The sequence below is a fragment of the Brachyistius frenatus genome, unplaced genomic scaffold, assembly GCF_029030835.1.
Source record: "Brachyistius frenatus isolate BFR_SWC_R1_liver_20210118 unplaced genomic scaffold, ASM2903083v1 Contig_346, whole genome shotgun sequence".
In the NCBI taxonomy this organism is placed as follows: Eukaryota; Metazoa; Chordata; class Actinopteri; family Embiotocidae; genus Brachyistius; species Brachyistius frenatus.
This window is the reverse complement of record NW_027210945.1, coordinates 260,915-283,915: the sequence shown is the minus strand read 5'-3', so window position 1 is coordinate 283,915 and position 23,001 is coordinate 260,915. Positions and strand designations below refer to the sequence as shown.

At 42.7% G+C, this 23,001-nt stretch overlaps 3 protein-coding genes across 4 annotated transcripts; 2 read left to right on the top strand and 1 right to left on the bottom strand.

Moving 5' to 3' along the window:
* Nucleotides 1-2,960: 2,960 nt before the first annotated feature.
* On the bottom strand, nt 2,961-10,422 carry LOC138636028 (uncharacterized). The gene is made up of 5 exons (XM_069723823.1): nt 9,956-10,422; nt 8,604-8,770; nt 8,093-8,186; nt 5,614-7,931; nt 2,961-5,458 (listed from the first exon to the last, which is right to left on the bottom strand). The coding sequence occupies exons 1-5, from the start codon at nt 10,206-10,208 to the stop codon at nt 3,362-3,364; spliced, it is 4,929 nt and encodes a 1,642-aa protein (XP_069579924.1). The 5' UTR covers nt 10,209-10,422; the 3' UTR covers nt 2,961-3,361.
* Nucleotides 10,423-12,203: 1,781 nt separating this feature from the next.
* Nucleotides 12,204-16,409, top strand: LOC138636027 (uncharacterized). Of its 2 annotated transcripts, XM_069723821.1 has the most exons (5): nt 12,204-12,506; nt 12,611-13,028; nt 14,215-14,342; nt 14,566-14,671; nt 14,903-16,409. In XM_069723821.1, the coding sequence occupies exons 2-5, from the start codon at nt 12,764-12,766 to the stop codon at nt 16,060-16,062; spliced, it is 1,659 nt and encodes a 552-aa protein (XP_069579922.1). In that variant the 5' UTR covers nt 12,204-12,506; nt 12,611-12,763; the 3' UTR covers nt 16,063-16,409. The 2 variants fall into 2 exon arrangements, with proteins under 2 accessions (XP_069579922.1, XP_069579921.1); XM_069723820.1 differs by having other exon boundaries at nt 12,204-13,028.
* A 1,426-nt stretch (nt 16,410-17,835) lies between these two features.
* On the top strand, nt 17,836-22,141 carry LOC138636029 (uncharacterized). Its single transcript, XM_069723824.1, has 5 exons — nt 17,836-18,004; nt 18,320-18,611; nt 18,703-18,845; nt 18,972-19,151; nt 19,279-22,141. The coding sequence occupies exons 2-5, from the start codon at nt 18,374-18,376 to the stop codon at nt 20,653-20,655; spliced, it is 1,938 nt and encodes a 645-aa protein (XP_069579925.1). The 5' UTR covers nt 17,836-18,004; nt 18,320-18,373; the 3' UTR covers nt 20,656-22,141.
* The last annotated feature ends 860 nt before the right edge of the window (nt 22,142-23,001 follow it).

The following is a 23,001-nucleotide window of genomic DNA, read 5'->3' as shown; positions in this document are numbered from 1 at the left end:
GGCCCCAAGAGCACCTTCTTCAGGGATATTCTTTCATAAGGAGCAACTAAGAAGCTTTTCTTGGGAGACTTATTATTGTTTTTAAACATACTTTTAGTTGTTTGAACAAAATCTACGATTGACCTGGAGTACCATGTACAACCCCTACCCACCGAATGGAGTAAACGTTAGGGTAACTCAACCCCAACCTGCCTGGCACTGCAAACTCTCCTACTATATCACAAATCCAATTCCTGTAACCTTCAGGTGTATTTTTCTCCTCTCTTGACAGCCTCAACTTGACAACTGGACAATATTCTAATGCTTCGCTGACCATTACCCCACCCGCCAACACCACATCAGGCACTGACACCACCCTGACTATTGAAGTCAAGTCGTCCAGCGGTGTTGACTCCAATTACGCCGTACTGAGATTATCCGTTGTTACCAAGGTAACCAGAGGATTCCTCGATGTAACATAGTTTGACGCAGTCAAGTAACTACATAGTGATAGAAGTTCTATTGGATTTAGCTACAAAGAGGGCTATTATAGCTGTGTGCTATAGATCTAAAGTGCCATGTTGACGTTACTCTGATAGAAATTCCCCATCTTTTTCTCTTTTCTGTCTAGATTACAGATTTTATTCAGCCACTGTGTGACGTGGTTAGTGTGCTGGCTGATCATTGCCCTAATGATATGTCCCAGTGCAAACCTTTCCTGTGGGAGCTCACAGCTAACCTTACTGACGGAAACGGCACCGGGATACAGAGCATTTTCCTGCATCAGGGGACTGGAAACCTGACGTACACCCCGCTGAGTGATCCCCTCATCCAGGCAAACTACAACGCATCCTGCTGCTCACAGATTGTAGAGTTCATAGCTGTGGATAAAGTTGGTAATGTGGGCAAGTGCTATCATTCAATTGTTCGTTCGGGTGGCCCTCCTGCTCTCGCTCTATCGCTGCCACTGTGGCTGCGCCTGCTGATAACTGCCTTCGCAATAAGGCTGTGAAGGGCTTCGGTTGGGGTTAAATATCTATAGTCTGCAGCAAAGTAAAAAAAAATGTAAATAATGCTGGTACATGTGGCATTAAACTTTCTTCTGGTGATGGATATTTTATGCTCGGATAACCTGCTTCAATGTGTAAGCAATGCATGATGAGTGTATACTGAAGTTGCCTGAAATCCAGAACATTTAAAGTAAATGGGGGGATGGACTTTCTATGACTACAGTATTCGGGGTCTTAGAACAGGGTCATATCGTCGGACTGTAGAGAACCCGAAAGCATTAAGTGCGGGAGAATAGATGCAGCAATCAGATTTGAAGAGATATTGACATTGAATGAGAATTGAAAAAGACTAATGTACTTAAACATTCATCATCAAACCTGATTAACACCAGTTACTTAATGATAAAATCTTAAGTAAATTAGTCACACATCTTCAGGGAGAACAATGCTGTTTGACTTGTATTGCGGAAAAAGTGCTTTTTCGTTCTATAAGCTTTTTAAGAATTTAAATTATTGGAAATGAAAGAAAAAATACAAATTGGACCAACATTTGCCAAAACAAAAAGTAAAAAAAGATTTCATTAACAGAAAATAACAAATGTTGCACAACTTTCCATTTATTACTCATTTTCTCAATTAGCAGGACCAACAAAATATACATCTGAATTAGAGTAAATTTACAATATGTACAATGACTTAAATGAGGTTTAAATGATAAAAGTATAGGACAATGTGGTTTGACTTTTTTTTTTCTTTAAAGTTTGCATTTTAAACATGTTTGTGAAGGGAAAAAAAACATTTAGCAAAGCAAGGCTGTCTCCGTTAATATAACACAATGTGAAATACTATCTAAAATTGACTTTTTATTTTGTCATTAAGTCTTTATTGATTAAGACTTTAACCTCCTTGGTTTGTTTAAAACTGCAGTTTCCCAGGACTTGCGGGACTACTGTCACAAGTGCACACAAAGTAATGTCAAGACGTTAACAGGTGAGGATTCCAGTCAATGGCCGTGTGTGTCCGCTCCAACTGAAAAGATATCACTTCGATGAAAACTGCTAGATGCAAGGTATTCCTCGTCTTAACAGAAATTAAACACAGACAGGAAACTTTCCAGTGGTCAAATATTCATGTTTGGTGTGGATGCACCTTTACAATTCTTGTTTGATATGTTAAACTATTGCACAAGCAAGTAATAGCAGTATAAATAATGTTAACCGTATTAACAATACCAATAATTGATATTTTCACAGTTACATAACACAACATAAAATCTTATAACAGTTTGCACCAGTTACAAGTTTGAAAAGAGTGAAAAGGTAGTGAAACTACTCTTTGTCAATATTAGGTAAAGTTTTGGTAGCAAAAGAAAAGAAATTAAATCAAAAAAATTACTTTTCCCGCAAATAGGCAACGCAGATTCAACATTCTGGTTATCCGTGAACTCACAACTCTGGTCATATCAGTTATTGAAACAGATATCAGAAACATAATTTTGCACAAATAAAATATTACACAAAAAAAATTAACAATACAGAAGAAAAATGCTACTTTTACACACATTATCTTTACAAACTAACCAATGAAATACTGCCATTTATGTGCCCAGTTTTTCTTACTCTGCAAAGAACACAGAAAATGTATTTAAAAGAATAGTTCAACCATTTGGAAAATTGTCCAAATTACTTACTTGTCGAGACAGAGATCAACTCGTCTAAAGATTAATAATCAACATTTTGCATCTCTGGTTCAAACTCAACTCAAGCTGTACATAAACAGAAATGTAAAACTAATAATTTTTGTTTTTAGCTAGATTTATTTTTCAGTCATTTCTTGGTGAGCAAAAACCCAGCATAACAATTTCTCAATCTTGTACTCAGTGCAAGGACTTCTAGACAACAAGAGGTCTTGACAAAATTGGAAAAAAAAATTGCTCTTCTAAAAATAGCTACAGAACTTAACCCTGTCTTCCATTACTTATCATTTTTCAATTTTTTTTTGTTGTTGTTTTTGTTTTAACAAACCATATGCATGTTGATTTATTAGCTTCAGATAAGCTGCTTTCAATATTAAACCCTTCCGGTTTATACCAAATGTATAAATAAGGTCAATAAATGTATTTCCCAAAGTGTCAGACTACATTCTAGGCCTTCACAAAAGTACAATGAAAACAATCATCCTTTAATGAACTCGGCATAAAGAAACTGCTTTTCGCACTTTCTCTCGTACAAATATGAGACGTCAAGAAGAAAAAAAAACAAAAAAAAACCTGATGCCCCACCATGTATTCTCACATAGTATCTAAATTGAGACTTTATATCTTCTTTTATAAAAACAACACAGTTCCCGGTTGCATCTTGGATGTCCATCTCTCAATCGTCTTTATGCACATTTCTCATATGCTTTTTCATGTGACCGGACTGTGAGAATTTCTTGGGGCAATGTGGGCAGGTATGTGGTTTCTCCCCTGTGTGGGTATACTTGTGCCGTTTCAGATTATTGTAGTCTAAAAATCCTTTGGAGCAGTACGGACACCAGTGTCTCTTCTCCCCTTTATGCCACCGCAAATGCACGTTAAGTTCTACTCTCCTTGTGAATTTCTTTTCACAGAGGGTGCAGGGGAAAGGTTTCTCTCCAGTGTGGATACGTATGTGGATTTCCACATCTCGTTTGGTATAGAATCCCTTGTTGCAGATCTGGCAAATAAATGGTTTTATCCTGCTGTGCACCATCTGGATGTGTTTGGTGAGGCCAAAACTGTAGACGAAGCCCTTCCCGCACTGCTGGCAGATGTGGATCCGGCCATTACGATGCACCCGGTCATGCCGTTTAAAAACCTTGGAGTTTGGGAAACTCTTCCCGCAGAGTGTGCATGAGAAAGGCCGCTGTCCTGTGTGGAGACTGACGTGGCTCTCCAGTGCAGCACTGCTGCTGAGGATGCGACCGCATTCCCCACACTGGTTCTTCAGCAGATGCCTACCTATGACTGCCAAGGGCTGTAGAGGCGATATAATGGGTGGTCCTTTGACAAGTATGGCGGAGTAATCATAGTTTTGGTTGTGGTCACTAGTTTCAGTCTTTACAGGTAATAGTGGTAACCCGTTTTCACCGGCTGGAATTACAGGAGGAATCCACACAGCTGTCGATCTAAACTTTTTCACAACCTCACAGCTGGCCTGCTTCTCTGCTGACTGTCTTGTCTGCAGTTTAGATTTAGTAGAAATCTTTATTTTAGCTATTGTATTAACTTTTGCTGCTTTAGCCAACCTCATGGCATTCATAGCTTTAACGCTCTTTTTAGGACCAGCACCATTTTGGAAGGGTTTTCTAGCAGGAGTGGATTCCCCAGTACTTTCAGGACTACTGCCATTTCTAGCTATTTTAGGTGCCTTAACACTTACGTAGACAGCTTCAATGTTCATTTTTTTCTTAGAAGAACTACATGCCGTTGTGCTGTACCTTCCAGGACTGAAAGAATTGGATTCCCTTTTAATCTGTTTCGTCCTAGGGTCATCTTTAGTGAAAGTGGAACTCTTGTGACTGTCAGAAATTTCATCGCTTGTCTCACTTGTTCTTAAACTAATTGTCCTGGGAATAACAGAAGTCGATTCAGCCTTTTTAGGACTAACATCTCTGGTTGACCAGTTAGGGCTTGTACAAGTTGATTTTGTACTTTTGGGGCTGGAACCATTTTTAGTTGTTTTAGAGCTAGGACTGTTTTCAGTTGAGCCAGACCTTCTGGGACTCAAAGAACTGGGTGTCATATTTCTGGAGCCTATACTATGTCTACTTGAAGTACACCATCTAGGACTCACGGAAGTCAATTTCGTCTTTTTAGGGCTAGCACTTCCTTTAGTTGAGCTAGACCTCTTTGGACTCACAGATAAGGATTTTCTGTTTTTGAAGCCTACACCATCTCTACCAGAACCAGGCCTCTTGGGACTCACAGAAGTCAATTTAGTCCTTGAATGGCCAGAATATTCTTTAGAGGAGCTAAACCTTTTTGGACTCACAGCTGTGTGTTTATTTTTGGGGCCTACACCACATTGACCTGCACTAGGCCCCCCAGGACTTACAGGGGTGGACTCAGACTTCCTAGATCTGACAGAAGCTGGTTTACTAACACTCCTCCAGGGTCTGGCACCATTTTTATGCAATGCAGATCTCCTAGGACTCATGGGCGAGGAAGTATTAGTAATCCTATTTAGGGACATAGTATCTTCAACCACATTTGGATTTTTACAAATAACAGGAATAGGTTCGCTAGATGTGTTTTCGTCATTGAGACCGTCATTCTCTAATCTAGGTTTCTTAGATATTACAGTAGTTTTACTTCTTCGAACCTGTGAGTGACTTTTCATGTGACTTCGGAGGCGGATTAAAATGGTGTTCTTGGGTAAGCTTTTCTCTTCACAGGTGCTGGTCTTTGTGAAAGCAGGTCGAGCATCCGCAAAGTCATTCGAGCTGGCCTGTAACACAAGGGACAGAAGAAACATACATTCAGCAAAACATACATGACAAAGAAATCACGTTACACTTTGCAGACGTTTGCAGAGGGAATTACAAACATAACTATCTATAGTGGAATTAATAAGTTTATTTCCACGGACTGAAGGATCTTTACCTTTTGTAGTGCAGGATCTATTGGTGACACTGCCAGCTGTGCCAGGAACTGTGACTTAGTCATCTTTGAGCGAGGGTCAGATGTGTCCTTCAGCATGATGGGGGTTAACTGGAAGAGGGCAGCCATTTCTTTCTCGTGCAATTTGTTGCTTATTATTTCCTTGCTCAAGTTAGGAGTCGTTCCACCGGCTGTTGTAGGTTCAGTGGCCATTGATGTTTCTGTTAAATTGGAACAAATGTTGGACAATAAAACTGGCATGTCTGTCCCTGAGATTGCTTGTTTTGATGGCTTCTCCTCTATGGTTTCTTTGGAAGATCTTTCTGACAATAGTCCTGCAACCGAGACGGATTCTTTGGGTGATATTGGAAATGGCAGTCTGGTCAATCTGACCGCTGGGGAGAGTTTCTGTTTCACACGTCGTGGTAACTCGGAAGACACCGATTTTGACACCAGCTTAAAGGACAATTTTGAACTGGAACAGGTTTCAGTAGGAACAATTACGGTTTCAGAAACTGAGGCAGGTTCTTTGGGAGGTTCTAAGTTTTCAGCTGTATTATGCCTCTTTTGAGAAAATATTGTTGCATCTAAAGCAGGAGCACTTAATTCCTGTGACGAGGAAATCAACTCTGTTGATGACCTTGACTCCTGCTTTGCTGTTGGAACAACTGACAGTGGCTGATTTTTCCCTGATGCCACCGCTGACAATGGTCTTGGAATTATAATTTGTGGGTGTGGTGAAGTCCCTGACTGCTGGTTTGTTGAGGTGGCGGTTGACTGTGAAGGGACACCAGGGAGCGATTCCCTGGTGTCAAGATGTAACCCTGCAGCTGTAGAAACTGGAGGTAAACTATTATTCCTCGCAGCTGTTGACACAAGAGTACAAAGTTGGGCTTGTGATAATTTTCCAATTTTAGAGGACCCAGATGATGATGCTGGTCTTGGCACAACAATTACTTTATGAATTGGGGTTCTACTCTGTTTACTAGGTGTTACCGATACTTTCAGAGGATGGGGAAGTGACTGTGCAGTGGTTTGGGATGCAGCAGCTAATGATGACATTGTCGATGTAGTAGTATTGAAAGGAGGGAGTGCGTGCTGTACTTTCGGTGTGGTAACTGCTGTTTGGGCCTGTGCTTCATTGGATGAAGTGGAGCCAGTAATCTGAGGAGCAACGCCAAGTCTTTCCACCGTGACTTGGCTTTTAACAAGAAGCGAAGGTGTCTGTGGCTCAGCTGGGATCCCGTGCCCAGTTTTTAAGGAACCCACACAGGGAGCATTGTGGGTGTGGGCATGCGCCATTCTTTGTGAACAAGATAATGTATTTTCCACTGTCGACTGATTCATAGCTTCAACTAGCAGCATTGCATCCTGTAGAGTTACAGAGGTGTGGTGTTCTTTAAGCTGAACCGATGTCGTATGTGATGACTCCACTGGTGGAGTCTTCAGTGCGTCACATGCAGATGAAACTTCAGTGGATGGATCCTTATTTACCTTTTCTTCTATTGCCATGGGAAGGTTTTGGGACTTAGAGGGTTTTTGCTTTTCAGAGGGGCAGCTGCTACTGACAGATACAACTGAAACGGGCAGAGAACCAACTTTTCTGTTCTCCACGTCTTTCAAAGCGGTGTCTGATCTGTCCTGGACTGTCGGAGCGATGATGGATGAAGTCTCTTTGAGCTCATCTGGAGACGTCTGTGGAGACTTGGGTGAAGCGATATTCACTCTATCGACAGCAGAAGACACCTGACCCTGCTGCTTTCTTCCTGAAGGGGGACTTAACCCCTCCTTGTATCTTGAAACATCCGCTGATGACGACAGAAGTATTTCTTTTTGTTTCCTTTTCTTTGGTGGTCGTCCTCTTCTACGGTGTACAGGCAAATTAGGTTCTTTAATGACGAGTGTGGACTCTGCTGGCTGTTCCTCTGTGCGGTGCACATCTGCATATTGTTGTCCGGTAACATCGGTTTGTTTATCTAGAGAGGTCTCACTGTCTCTTTGACTTTGTTGGGGGGCCAACTGGTGTTCTTCAGATGTTCTGAGTTCTCCTGGTGTCCACGTTTCTGAGACCTTCTGACCAACCGCCGACTCTTCTTCGATGTCGTCCTTTACTGTAGCAGGTAGAATTACTAGTGTATTCTGTGGTTGGGATGACTGGCTCTGGGCTCCCTGTGAACTGCTATCCACTCCCAAAGAGGATGGTTCCATGACCATCCTGGTCTCTTCATCATTTTGATTCGATGTAGTTTCTTTTGTTGAACATTGCTGGATAATAAGAGGCCCCTCATTTTCAGATCTACTATCAGAGGCCTGTGGTAAACCTGGGAACAGCAGAGACAAAGACATCAGAGGAAACATGAGAAGAAAGGTAAAAAACCTTGGTGGTAAGAGAATGGTTGAGTAGTTAACCTTACCACGTGTTGTAGGCTTTATTAAATCTGTCGAATTCTCAATTGGAAAACAGCCAGTTTAAATTACTCACCTCCATTATCACTCAGGATTTGTCCAGAGACAGCAGCGTGATCGACTTCCTCTTGCTTCAAGTCACACTGCAGAGGATACTCGAGGTCTAATTCCTACAGAAAGGTGACACAAATTTCAGTTTTGAAAAGCGGGAAAATAATTTTTTTGTGGTGCTAAAGGTGTTTTTGCAACGGAGGTACTAAATCACTGTTCTAAGAACGTCCGCAACGGGGGAACTTATTACGTTTTGGGGGAACTGTCATGACAGACACAGGAGCACAGACAACCGCCATGTTTAAAACACATCAGTAAGCAGGTAAACTAAAGCATCGAACGAAGCCTTTTATAACAGCAGAATAAAGTTGGAGAACCACAATACTGAGAAATGGGCCGACAACAAATGTGCTGGTTTCATAATAAGCCGGTACACATCGGGTGAAATACAGCGTGACTTCTATTCAACAAAGAGAAATAAAAAGAAAGTCCCTAGAACTGTTTGGCCCGAAAAACACCTTAAGATGCACACATACCTCCTGTTTGACCACTATATATGCTATCTCAGAATTTGCCTCTCCGTGAGTGAAGTAGTTGTGCTCTTGCAAACTGTGCTCCCCCTCCTCATAAGCAAATTGCTGCTCTTGGTTTTGCTCCACTGGTTGACATTGCTCCACCACCATTATGTTGAAAGGGATAAGATCTGTAAAAAGAAATACACAAAACAACAGGAAAACTTTTTGAGAATATGGTTCTGACATTTGACAAAATAACAAAAAGAAAATGTGCAACTCAGGCTGCACATTACTGAAGTGTGGTGAGAAGTTCATTAGGCTGATTGCTTGAGTATCCCTCAATATTACGGCATGTAAATTATACTATATATATATATATATATTCTAGATTCTATAACTAGCTAAATTAACTCGTCATCTTTCCATCTACCAATCCGGGGCAATTTTATGTGGTAAACAAACCAGGCCTTTTGACCTTTAAAGGGGCAAAACAGATCTTTAGTACAGCTAATAACAACAGATATTGTCCCCCAAAATATTCCAAATGGTGTCAAGAAAATACAATTTGCTGTCTAATAGCAAATAGTTCAAGTAGTTCCGACGCAGAGATCTGATTGGTCAACTGTACATTTGGACCGTGCTCAAATCACCATGACAACACACCCTGCTCATCACCAGAAATATCACTCCGCCTTCTCAATGGGAATATATAATTGGAATTTAATTTCATATAATATGCAGGATAATGTTGCTTTTACTCGTTGCAGGTCTATTCATTGTGACCCATTTTGGCGAAATCTGGTCTCTTTCGGTCCTTTTTTGTCGCTCCGAGCAGTAACATCGCTATTTTTGTTACAGCGGATATATTACTAACAATAAGATTGAGCTAGCTGAGCAGTTTCGTATTTCTGCGTGCTGTATTTATTAAGAAAATATCTCTGGAAAGCAATAAAAAAAAAAAAAAACGGACCAGCTCTCGTCTCTGTTGCTAGGGTCGTTGCTAAGGGTCGGCCTACTTCCTGGAGTAGTAAACATTGCATACGTTACATTCGCTTCTACCGAGGTCAAGTCATACCCCAATGTGTTTCCATGGAAACTTAGCCAAACTCCTTGAGAGCAGACCGGACGCTGTAGTGACTCAATATCGCCTCCTTATGTGCTAAATTGGTATTACAGGGCGTTGCATAATTCGTACATAGTGCACCTTTAACCGGGACACCACAGTATGGTTTCCCTTCCGTTTTGGGTCCCACGCTCGACATAACCACGAGCTCACCAACCGACAGTCGCTGTGTACTTAATAACATTAATACACACATCATTTTTTAACAGGCGTAAAATAAAATAAATAAATAATAGTAGTAATAACTCACCACACTGAACGGCTCTGTCCCGCTTCTCATGGCCGGGAAGAGGGCTCCTTCCTCGCGAGTAAACAGCCGGTTGTCCGGTTTCAAACCGGCTGCATCTCGTTTTGAGATCCTCGTTCTCCTCCTTGATTCTGGATATTTCTGCCTTCAGCTCGTCAACCATAGTTTCGAAAAGTTTCGTGGTTTCTGCAACGGCACCCTTCAGCATGCTCTCCATGACAGAGGAGTACTTCGTCTGAAAATCGTCCGCCGACATTTTTTTTGTTTGTTTTTTTGTTGTTTTGTTTTCCGGTGCGGTTCACCGTTTGTCAGGGTTGTTAAATAAGGGTTCCGCTTTAGGGAAAGCACGTCCGTTGTTTTGTTTTTTTTATTTTTTGTTTTAAACACGACATCGGAAGCTGGTTTAACATGGCCTCCCTCACATGGAGAGCCGCGTTCTGCGCTTTGTGTGACGCACATCAGCAGGGCGGTGAAATGGTTCTTCTTCTGTAAAGGATTCACGGCAGTTGGCTTCCGCGTTGCTGCTGCGTTACTGCCACCTTCAGGCGTCACCCTGTCACAGCGTGAACTCGTTGAAAACCTTTTTTTTGTTGTTGTTGGTTTTTTTTTCAGTTTTCAAATAGAAAAAAAAAAAAGACATAAAATAAAAATAAAATGGTAGGTTCCTGCTTGGTTGGGACCCACAGGAATATTTCACAAATGGCAGTATATATAGATATATACTGTACTGTATATACTGTGCATTTTATATTTATATTTTATATTTTTACTGCTATTTTATTGCTTTTCTATTCTATTGTTATCTTATTGCTTCTGTATGCTGCTGTAGCGAAAAAAATGTCCCCTCGGGGATTAATAAAGTAACTACCTAACCTAACCTTCACAAGTAAAAAATTAATTGTGGTTATTTAAAAAAAAAAAATAATAATAATTATTGCGCAGAAATAACTTTGGTCTCTTTGATTGATTCACTTGTTTGAATTTGCACTGGCTTTTATCAGAATGTAAACAGGGTTTGATGAATCAGTTTTGATCTGAATACTTGTAATGTGTTTTGGCAGTTGTGCTTTCTAATCTTAATTCAGGTTATATTGAAGAACTACTAATAAAAGTCCGATGGTGTAGAGTACTGTTGTGAAGATTACATGGCCTGTAGTTTAAATTGCTTTTCTCGGACTTTCTAGCTTTATAAATATTTTGTTTAAGTAATCAAATGTAATTAGTTACATTACTTTAAGGAAGTAATTTAAATACTTTCCTTATGTATGACATATTTAACAGGGAAAACTAGTAATCTGTAATAACATTTCAACAATAACCTTCCCAACATACATAACGGAGTTCAAACAAGCTCCACCTCCAGCGGCTGCAACATTAACATGCTGCTTACATACCGATACTTGAATATTAATAATTTAATGCCATATGATATCAGTCAAAAAGACCAAACCAGCTTCTTCTTTTTTCGCATCACGCTTTAACTCGCTACATTACATTTGAATACAACTGCACTTGAGGTTTTTCACGCAGGATTTTTACTTGTATTGGAGTATTTTTTTTACATTGCTGGTCTGGCATTTTTTTTTTTAGTTAAAAAAGAATCTGAATGCTTCTTCCACCACCGCCACCGATGCTGTGTGTATCCTTTATGTTATTCAGAGAGAAGTTGGCAAAGGGAAAGACACCCAAAAGAATCACCGAGGAATAAAACACATTAACCAGACTTAGGGTTGGACACACAAGGCTTAACAAAAACAACGCAATTAATAAATAAACACCCAATAGGACTATGTGACTACTGCAAAATACCAGAATCTGTAGATCATATCAGTTGGCGTTGCACAGAAATTCCCACTAGAGCGAGACAGGGTTAAAGAGGAAACTGGAACTTACTCTAAAAGATGCATTAACTTTAGGGACTGGGAGTAGTAGTGCAATACTTGAAAGAAACGGGATGAGTAAAATAAATTTACTTCACTGAATTGGTACAACCTTTATTTTTTTATTAATGAATGAATTTGTGTTTGTTTGTAAGGGGATAAGTAACTCTGGTCCACACTCCTATACAGTAGGTGGCGGTAACGCACCTTTCATGGATGCCATCCGCAAAAAAAGAAGACGAAGAAGAAGAAGAAGCTGCGCGCGCGCTTGTGTGTGTACCGCTGCTGACCGCAAAGCGTCATTCTTCACCACGTCGATGCGACGTGAGATTGTCCCAACTCCCGACCCGTATTTTGAATTTATCGGAAGTGCGGTTGTTTACGGAATCTGGAGGAAATACCGGAGCGCAGCCGTAAACACATTTGTAACGTCAAAGTACAAGCTCAGCTAATTCAAATCGCTTCCGCTCGCCAAAGCCTTCGTTCACTCACTATAAAAGACCAGACGGTCACTTACGTTTCCTGTAAGTTCCTCGTCAACTAAACGGCGGAAATCGTTTCACGTCCAACTGTGACTGGAAACTGCTGCGGCGAGCTAGTTGGCTAACGCTAGCGCCTTTCAAGTGCAGTTTGATTTAACGGGCGAGTTTCGGGATGACGGACGCAAGTCGACGGTAAACCGACACACGTCCACAACATGTGTTACGTCAATTTACATTAAAGTTTGAAGTGTCAGGTTTTAAGAGGTGTTGTTTTTTTTTAAGTTTTTTTTTTAAAGTGTTTTGTATTTCCGCCGACGTTAGCTGTGACCACACAAACAAACAAACAAACAAACAAACAAACAGCTGGCTTTGAAGTGGCACGCTTTCCTCCTCTCCGGCTCCCTGAGACGGTCGACTCGGTTCATGGTTGGTAAAACATTGCTGCTACGATGGCCGCGACGATAGTAACGTTTCAGTCCCAGCTCTCCGGTGTCATGGAAACGGTCTTCAAAGCCGCCATGTACGAGATCACCCGGCTGGTGGAGGACAGCTTTTTGGAGGAGGTGACGCAGTGCAGGGAGCAGGTGGAGTCCCTGAAGAGGCGACTGAAGTGGTCGGAGAGTCGCCGCAAAGAGAGGGAGGGAGACGGGAGAGGGAGATGCGCCGACTGCCGGAGAGTCGACGTGTCCGGAGAGGACAACCCCGGCGCGACAGGTGAGTCTGCTCTGGTGTGCACATCTGGATTTGCGGTGATGCTGCCTCTGCATGAGCTGATAGGGTGCTGGAGTCTTCAGTAAATACGGTAAATGGTCTGCGCTTCATGGCCTTTCGGTGTCAAAGCGCTTTAACAATGGTTTTTTTCCCCATTCACACACTTAACGAGACGGATCACCCATCAGGAGCACATTCACGCACCGACGGGGACAACGCCGGGACCAACTTAGGGTTCAGCGTCTTGCTCAAGGACACTCAGGCGTGTGGGCAGGAGGAGCCGGGGGATCGAACCTTCGCGATTAGTGTGCAAACCCCGCTCTACCGGCTGAGCCACAGCCTCCCCAGTTTTGTTTTATTTTTTAGATAGCGCCAAGTCACAACACAGGTTATTTCATGGCACTTAACACATTGAAGTCATTACAAAAGAACTTTACAACATTATACAGAGAAACCCAACAATTCAACAATTCCCACATAAGCTAGGAGGGAGAAAAAAAAAAACCTCCAACAGAGGGAAGGAAAAACTCCCTCTTAACAGGAAGAAAACCCTCAGACAGCAGCAGGCTCAGAGGCGGAGAACATCTGCCTCGACCGGTTGGAGGTGAGAGGAGAGCAGAGAGAGAAAAGGTCAGCATAGAGATCCAAGACATGAGCTGTTGGTGGTGGCCGACGATCACAGAGCAGAGACGTGCAGCTCCACGGCCGGAGACGTCCGCAAAAAGAAACTACGCTGGAGAGGCAACAGACAATAAGCAGAAACTACGGGAGAGAGAAAGCATGAAGTTAATGAGATGTAATGGTGAGATATGAGTGTATAGAGAGTGAAAGAGTGAGAGGAAAGAAGCTCAGTGCATCACAAGGTCCCCCAGCAGCCTACAGGCCAATAACAGCATAACTAAGGGATGGTTCAGGGCCAAATATAAGCTCTGCCGAATCCTCCTGAGTCCACCAGCCGATGGCAAAATTTGTCTTGACACGGCTGTTGCCCGCAAAGCCCTCCAGAGCTAGTTAGTTACTGTGTGGGTTTATCACGCCTTTTTCACGTAATAGTAATCTGATTCATTCTTTTCCTTTGAAAATATTGATTATAGCTGTTGAAATGATCGTAAAATCCAATTGGACACAGTGTGACCCATTTGAGGATTTCTAAATCTTTGACATGCAATTTGAATTTTTTTTTTTTCAGCTTCAGAAAAAAGCCTGAAACAGGAGAGAGTGCTGGAAGAAGAGATACAAAGTTCCCAGGACACTGATGAAGAGACATCGAGTCATGAACCGGAAGAGACAAAACCGCAGGTCCACATTTCCCAGAAGGTAATGCAGCATGTAGGATTGTTTATTACACTGTGCAGTAAAAAGCCTCATAAACAATGTTTAAAATGTGCAATCGCTGTAATATTTTTCTCTTATTTTGTCAAAGATTCTTGAAATGATTAATTGAACAACCTTGAAATGACCTCTTAATTGAATACCAGGCTTATAGTTCCTCTTGAGGCGAGTGAGCGCGTCAATGTCGTCTCCCTGCTTTGTCCTCCAGTCACCAGGTGTACAAGGGAATAAGTTTGACGGACTGCTCAAACAGGAAGTTCTGCAGATCGCAACAGAAACCAACGAGTCACAACAGTGGGGAGTCCCTTTGGATGGTGAGTCTCCTCAAATAAAATATGATCAATATCTGGTTCATATTCAGCCATACATGAATACGGAGACAAACTATCATTGTACTACCGATAAGTTAGAAAATTGAAAAACACAATACATAAAACAAACTTTGGATGGAAGCCACTTTTTCAAGTGTTAATACAGTTTTTTGTAGCTTCAGTATTAAAATGTGTATAACTGCTTGACAATCTTTTTCCCCTCCCGTGTCTCAGAAACGGAGGCGTCAGGTCTGCCCGGGCCCAGTAAACGTTTCAGTGACCAGAAGATCCCAAAGTGCCACATGAGCTGGGAGGCTGGCTTCGACCAGAGACCAGAATCAAGCCAAGAAGGACACTCGGGCGACCCGTCTGACACCCTTTTCCAAAACAAGTACAGCATGGGAGACTTGGGTGCCTTTGACAAGACGGGCTACGGGGACGCCGGTATGATCGACATGAGTAACTTCGACGGCTTACAAGGTTCCCCGTCACACCTGGGTGAGGATCTGGGTTACGTGGGACACTATAACGAGGACGTGGAAGCACCAGAAGGAGCGGGGCATCAAGTCTACCAAACGCGGAATAGACGGGGCGCGGTGAGTTCGCCCGCGGGTTCAGCCGCGAGGACGAACATCGACGTAAGCGGAGAGCTCAGCTGTTTACTGATTAACGAGGAAGGGTATCTGCAGGACCCAAACGTCTTGTACCCCGAACAAGTATCCGGTGATACGGGCAGCAGATTGAGCTTCAGGGGCCAGGGCGTTTGCCCTGACCCGTCTGTGGAAAACACGGAGGGCATGTACAGGTCCTCAGATATGTATAATGAGACCTTAATTGGAGAGAAGTTTCAGCATCAGGCGGCAGGGAGAGGAGGGAGGAGACATACCTGTAACCTGTGTTCCATGTCCTACCCTGATTCTGCTTCCCTCAAGGTCCACAAACAGACACACAAGGGCAGCGGACAAGGGCCCCTGTACACCTGCAACCAGTGCGGGAAGACCTTCACTCAAGCCTGTAACCTCAAAGTCCACCAGAGGATTCACTCGGGGCAGGGCCTCCACCTCTGCAGCCACTGCGGCAAAGGTTTCCCTTCCTTCGGGGACCTCAAGACGCACAAGTGCGGTCAAACGGGGGACAAACCATACTGCTGCACCGTGTGCGGGAACAAGTTCAGCCGCCTCTGGAATCTGAAGCTGCACCGGAGAATTCACACGCAGGAGAAACCGCATCGGTGCAACATGTGCGATAAGAGCTTCACGCGGGCGGACATACTGAAGGTCCACCAGCGCACCCACACCGGGGAAAGGCCGTACTGCTGCACCGTTTGCGGACTCAGCTTCAAACGTCTCGACCATCTGAAATCGCATCAACGCAAACACACGACCGATCTTTAACACCGTGGGGGGGGAGAAAGAGCTTCGATGATTTTAATACGGTTCAGGAGGTTTAGAAAATGAATGTTTGTATTTATAAGCCACGAGTGTCCTCTGGTCTTGTATGTTTTTTTTGTATCTCCTCCTCAATGGTTAGTTAAAAGCTTTTTATTGAAAAATATCAAACAAAAATGGCACCAAATGTTTTTTGTTTTTTTCCTCATGTTTCATTTTCAAATTTGTACTTAATTAATACTGCATATTTTTGGTACTGAAACAAATACTGGCTTTTAATACAATTTTAAAAACTGACCAACATTATCCTTGTGATTACGTAACTGATTTTAAATAAAATTTGCTTTGAATAAATGTTTATTTACTTTCTTTTTTCCACATGACGGTCCCTAACACCATCCGTCCCAATGACATCACAGACAAGGAAAGAAAGAGGCTCTGTGATTGGTCGGGGACTGATGTGTAGGTTGTTGTGTCTTCTGGCCAGTTCACAGCAACACCTGACAAGAATATTGTGTCATCTGAAACTGACATAAACGTGACATCAGCTTCTCCAATCACTTCCTTTTGAGACCGCCACACATAGATTGATTGTAAATGTCAATCACACACACTCTGGAAAAATAAATAAGATCCAACACCATTGTAGGTCTACATGAGTGTGTTGGGCTTTTGAAGTCTAAAATTATATTCTATAAAGTGAATCCGTTGCAACAAAGAGGTGTATTTGTAAATGTCTGTGTTTTAAAACCCCTCATGCAAGAACAAACCTTTCGTACAACTCTGTTTTAATAAAATACGTTTTCATTCTAATTCAGACCAAATAAAAATGACTTCCTACAAGAAATCTGACTTGTCTTTCAAAGATAAAGGGTAAAAAGACAAAGTGAAGTGAGAAGAGATTCCCTGCAGGTTAGGTGATTGACACATTAAGGAAGCACGATCAAGAGTGAAAGATAAAAAAAAATAAAAGGGAAATGGTTGTAAGGTTCTTTAAAGAAATTGTACACAGGTGATATATGAGTCGTTTCTTTTTGTCAGTAGAAGGTTGATCAGACCTGGTTGACGGGAGAGAAAGAAGTCAGAGAGGGAATCGATTAGACGTCACAGCCTTTGTACTGAAAGAGGAAGACAGGGAGATTAAGAGGATTTGAAAATAAATAAATATATTTTTTTAATTACAGCAACATATGTGATGTGTCCATTGCCTCACATCAGTAGAGGTTTAGGTTCTAGGTTTGAATCTGTACCATTCGGGTTATTGCCTTCAAGCAGAGGTCTCCTGATACGGTGCAATGACGGTACATCGCTTCAATATGTTACAATATTTGGCCTCTTACAAACTACTCAACATACACACACTGGGAAGCTAAATAAGGCAAATCATTTTGTGGTATAATGCGAACAAACTTCATTGCATTCCTATATTTCGTAACTTTAAGGGCTTTTACACATAAAATATAGTTATTGTAAAAGGCATATAACCTGGGTTTTGCCTTCGTATAGAGTACTTTGATTTGTGAATATGCTTTTTTTTCCTCCCAATAATAACAGTATTACTAACCAGGTAATTTATTTTCATACAGGTGAAATAGATTTTAATCCTGAACAATGTTAGTATCTTTAAACTCATTTTTTTTTGTTGGTATTATTTTGGCGGAGCCTGGGCTTTCTTTCTTTCTTTTTTATTTATTAATTTCGTTCTTTCTTTTTAAACGCGTTTCGTTATTCCTTGTTTTCCAGCCGAGGCCACCGTACTGCGTCACGTATGACGTCACGAGCAAAAACAAGGATCACAAGCGAGCGTTGAACACCTAGCCCGAGGTTGTTGTTGTTGTTTTTTTAACGATTAGTGCACGTTATTTTAATTGGCTAAAACAGCCGATACGATCAAAACCGAAGACTTCCGTCGACACGCTGCGTTTGGAAACGCTTCGTAGCTTCCGTGGTGCGGTTTGTTTTGCCTTTAGCGGCAGTTAGCGTACAGATGCTAGCGTTAAGCTAAGGAAGCTCGTTAGCGGGCGAGCTGACAGTTCCGGTTGACGTTTATTGTCACTAAACGTCTTCCCCCCCTTTTTTTAACGTTTGTAATTCAATGCACATCTGCTTTACCGCTCGTTATCTTGACAACAAGTGGCTGAATTGTTGAACAGATCCATGTTTTACCAAAAACGTGTAGCAGAAATGTCCAAGAAAAAACCTTAAATCCGGGATACCTCGTCTTTTTTTTAATTTATTTATTTATTTATTTTTTAACTTTTAGTTTTCCTCCACGCAAACACACGGGAGTCCCGGCGTGTCAACGGTGAACCGGACCATGTCGGACCTGGACACCCTCGTCGTCACCTTTCAGACCCAGCTGTCCGACGTGATGGAGACGGTGGTGAAGACGGCGATGTTCGAGGTCACCAGGCTGGTGGAGGACGTCTTCTTGGTGGAGGTGAAGCGCAGGAACCAGGAGGTGGAGTCCCTGAGGATGCAGCTGCGGTGGCCCGAGAGGAGATTCAGTGACGATGTGGATGCGTCCTCGGATGCTGCAGAGGAGGAAGAGGATGGTAAGAACACACATCCATCACCAGTTAATAAAATACAAATACAAAATATTCATGTTTCTCTTGTATTTTTTTTTATTTTTTCCCCGCCCAGACATGTTTACAGGCTGTGGTGTGAAAATCCAGGGTGTTTGTGCTGAAAGGTGGACATCGAGCTGCAGACGGGAAGACGTGTCCGAGTCACCCCAGGAGGCGGATAACCCTGCAGCGACCCGGAGCCCCGAGAGGGGGTCGCAGGTGAGTCGTGTGACCGTCGGAGCAGAAATAAATCTGTTTTGCACACTCGTGATCAATTAGATCGATCTCGGACACGCGATGCGCCTTTATATCCTCAGTCATTTACGTGCTGTGTGCCTTGTTTAGGCAACAGAAGAAGGGGACACAATAGCAGCTATAGATATGAAGGAGGAAGAAGACAATAAGCCGACTTGTTCTGTGCATTTGGGAGGGTGGAGCGGTAAGTATTGTGAAATTATCCATCCATCAGCAACATTTGGCACTACGACCACCGTCGGCACCAAAAATAATACAACTACAATACTGTGACACGGCAAATACTGTAAAGTAAGCTGTTTGTTTATAACTAAAATATGTAAATCATATCAAGTTGAGGAAGTACAAAAGGTGGGATTTATATGGTTCTCTAAACTTTGAATTCAATTGTTGAGAAAAAACCTTTGTCACAATAAACTCCCTTTTAATAGATTTGTCATTAGTGCAAAGCATGCACATTTATTTTATTGTTCAGAAATATTTAAGGAGGTGGAATATTGGTATTCGGTACCATTTGGTTTCCATAAGCCCTGTTTCATTCTGGTGTATTTCTCTAGATGAAGGAGGACCCATATCAGACAACATCAGCGAGATGGAGGAGGCACAACCAAACCAGACTCAAGAAAACACTCAGGAAACACTGAGGAACGTCATTAAGCAGGACCCACAGATCTTGGCTGTGTATGGGTTTTCTGAAGACCAGCAGGAAACTCACGCAGCTTCAGATCGACTGCACGTTTCATGTTTGGAAGCGGACGACGGTTGGGCCGGCCTGACGGCCGCGACGGCCGCGTTGCTGCAGAATCACCGACTCGGAGCCGAAGATGAACACGATCCGGTACAAACGAAAGGTCCTCTGAAGCGCGCAGAAAACGAGTCGTCCGACACCGCCGGAGCGGGTGTTCAGGCGACGCCGGGCAGAGATCAGATTTCTTCCCCGTCGTCCCCGGATGCGAGAACACAACGCAGCGATGCGTCGGGCGTGGCCATCAAGGAGGAAGTTATCGTCGATTCTGACGGCAGCGAGGAAAGCGAGCACGTAGAAAAGAAAAGGAAGTCCAGGGCGGCGTCTTTCTCGTGTTCAGGAAGGCAACACAGGGCGAGTTCAGAGGCACACAAACCGAGCCACGTGTACGATAAAGCCACCGTGCAAGAGGTTATGAAGCTGCATTCCAAAGTGGGTACCGGTCTCAGATTGCAAGCTGCTATACAGTACCTCCACCGGCCGATGAAAAAGCCCCCCGACACGCTCTCCGGCAGCACCGGCGCGTCGCCGCCGGTTGCTCGCTCTCAGGTTGCAAACTTAAATAACCTCAACAGAATTCCTTCCACGTCCAAATCCGCCGCTCCTCCTCCTGCAATCTCAGTCCAGCGAGTTCACCTGTCGGACAAACAGACCTTTAACCGAGCCGGCGCCCCCTGGCTCAGCATCAAATCCCAGCTTCAGAGCGCGAACTCCTATCACGCCAGCAGCAACGCGCCCCGTCCGGACTCTCACCCCCCCGCCGGAACGCCCCGGAGCCTCCTGCGCTGCGGCCAGTGCGGGAAGTGCTTTCCGCACCCGAGCAACCTGAAGGCTCACCTGCAGACTCACACGGGCGAGCGGCCGTTCTGCTGCTCGCTCTGCGGCCGCAGCTTCACCAAGCTGAGCAACCTGAAGGCCCACCGGCGGGTCCACACCGGAGAGAGACCGTACTGCTGCCTGGCCTGTGGCAAACGCTTCACCCAGAAATGTAACCTGAAACGCCACCAGAGAATCCATCTGGATGTTTGATGACGGACAGCACACGATAAAAACAACAAAAAAAAGAGACAGATTTGTTGTGTGTGTTTGTTGTTGTTTTTGCAAGTGTTTTTCAACCTGTACCTTATTTTCCCGTCATGTTGGGTCTAAATGACTGAATTGATTCATATATTTTGGAAAATGGTCCACTATTGAGCGAGAGCCATGAATCAAGCTGAAACATGAGTCTTTTGGGAACCCGTGCCCGGTCAATGTACATCTACTAAAGGTGCTTCTTTGTGCCGCTGACAGTCTCAGATTTAAAGCACTTGAAAAACTCTATTTTATTTTGCAGCAATTGATGGCTTACGTTGTTAAAACTTGCATACAGTGTTTCCCACAGATGAAGAATTGATTTGTGTTGGTGGCTGACGCCTCATGTGACTAATGTGCATGACACACACACACATGCACACGCACACACACACACACACACACACGCACGGGACAGTTAAAGTTGAACATAAACGTTACGCAAATTTACCACAACTACACTCATCGCATCACTGTAAGTGCAATAAAAGTCAACAAAGATGTATGAATCGTTGGACAGACGTTGACCCCAAACGTCCAAACTTCTCGGGGAAAGCAGAACAGACAGACGGGAGCGACGGGAGAGCTTGTGCACTCGTTAAACCGTTACGGATGGTGCTGTTTTTCTCCCCAAAAAATTACAATAAAATAAAGAATTGGTCGCCAAGTACACTCGGGCAGCCATTAATCTACCTCTACATGTGGGAAACACTGAGGTATGCTTTGTTTCTGCTCAGATATCCGTACTGAAGTCCTGAAGATCGCAGCTTTTAAGCACTTGAATAATAAGTGTCATGACTGACGACTGAATTCATAATCAATTATTCATTAAATACAACTCTGTTAGCCACGTTAAAAAAAAACAAAAAAAACCCTCTAAAAATACATTGATGTTGTTTTTCCATAATCCTGTCGTACCTTGACTGACCACTTGGTGTCAGCCTTTCACTTTATTTAACCTATTGCAGATTTCAGGAATTTAGCAGACTTTTTTTTTTCTTTTTTAGATGATTTCTTATCTTGTGTGGCTTCTGTTGCAATAATGGTAAGGAGATGGACCTCCTACATAAAAAACACTTTGTTAAGAGCAACAGTTTGTGGTAACAAGTGTCTGTGAGCACTGTTTTAGTCAAATCTGTGTTCTCTGTGTGTGTGTGTGTGTGTGTGTGTGTGTGTGTGTGTGTGTTTGTGCGTTACATATCTTATGCTCAGGATTAAGCTTGATGTGTTGTATCTGCAGTTAAGAGTCAGAGCAACACTGTGCAGGTGGCACAACCGATAACATTTTAATCTTATTTTCAAGGTGAGGAAACGTTAGCAGAAGCTAAACTCTGTCTGTGTGTGTGTTTATGTGTGTGTGTTTGTGTGTGTGTGTGTGTGTGAGAGAGAGAGGGAGAGAGGGAGCAAAAAAAAAAGTGGATTAAAGCAGTGCTTCTGTTCTAGATGATATCTTTCATTTTTGATGTTTGAACCCAATACAAGAGAAATTATCTATGAAGAGCGATAGAAAAATACCTACTTAGCTGAATCTGCAGTGAGCATAATAGATAGCGGTTGCTATGTGAGTAGGATTTTGAAAACAGTCACAGCTGTGTGGGAGTGCTCAATACATTCAAACATATTCCTCCATGTTGGCCGGCATATACTTTCTGCCTGTGCATTTCTAACATTAAGCTTGTATATGACTCATTGTTTTTTTTTCTCTAATTGAGCCACTCAGATGTAAGCATCCCTTCTAAAGATGTTTAATTACCGAAAAGAAAAAATAACAACCCAGACAGTTTAATTTTTTTTTTATTCCTATCCTCTTTCGCTTCCTTATTGAACATATTTACTGTCTCTCCGTCTGGGCCCTTCAGTGCTTTGTAAGCCTCACTAAGGCGGGAGCATTACGTGGAATAGGAGGCTCTGTTCCTGTGTACAGGCTGAGTCTGTTTGGCTTTTCCTTTTTGGCAACATCACAAAAGCTACTTCAAGCTGAGCTACTGTTCGACTGGATTTGGTTTAAAAAAAAAGAAAAGAAAGAAGGAAAGAATAGATACTGGATGAGGTTATACAAGGAAAAGATAGTAATGGATCGGGACAGTCGTAGAGCACTTAAAGATGTTGTATTATCTGATTAAAAGTGTCCCAGAGCAAGATACTAAACCTCTATCGAAATAATGAAGGTGCTGTAAGAAAGGGGAGAGGTGCAGATTATCTTGTTCAAAAAAACACCCCAAAACAAAACAGACCACAAAACAATATATATCTGCAGTGATTTCAGCAAGTGCCAAGAACATTTTCAGTGAAGTGACATGACTT

What these genes read in the sequence shown, in the direction of transcription:
- LOC138636027 (XM_069723821.1), top strand. Translation starts at nt 12,764, where the DNA reads ATGGCCGCGACGATAGTAACGTTTCAGTCCCAGCTCTCCGGTGTCATG. An exon ending in GGACAACCCCGGCGCGACAG is followed by an intron (nt 13,029 to 14,214) that starts GTGAGTCTGCTC and finishes TTTTTTTTTCAG; the next exon opens with CTTCAGAAAAAAGCCTGAAA. An exon ending in GTGGGGAGTCCCTTTGGATG is followed by an intron (nt 14,672 to 14,902) that starts GTGAGTCTCCTC and finishes CCCGTGTCTCAG; the next exon opens with AAACGGAGGCGTCAGGTCTG.
- LOC138636029 (XM_069723824.1), top strand. Translation starts at nt 18,374, where the DNA reads ATGTCGGACCTGGACACCCTCGTCGTCACCTTTCAGACCCAGCTGTCC. An exon ending in TGCAGAGGAGGAAGAGGATG is followed by an intron (nt 18,612 to 18,702) that starts GTAAGAACACAC and finishes TTCCCCGCCCAG; the next exon opens with ACATGTTTACAGGCTGTGGT. An exon ending in GCCCCGAGAGGGGGTCGCAG is followed by an intron (nt 18,846 to 18,971) that starts GTGAGTCGTGTG and finishes TGCCTTGTTTAG; the next exon opens with GCAACAGAAGAAGGGGACAC.
- LOC138636028 (XM_069723823.1), bottom strand. Translation starts at nt 10,208, where the DNA reads ATGTCGGCGGACGATTTTCAGACGAAGTACTCCTCTGTCATGGAGAGC. An exon ending in ATATAGTGGTCAAACAGGAG is followed by an intron (nt 8,187 to 8,603) that starts GTATGTGTGCAT and finishes ACCTTTCTGTAG; the next exon opens with GAATTAGACCTCGAGTATCC. An exon ending in AATCCTGAGTGATAATGGAG is followed by an intron (nt 7,932 to 8,092) that starts GTGAGTAATTTA and finishes TGCTGTTCCCAG; the next exon opens with GTTTACCACAGGCCTCTGAT.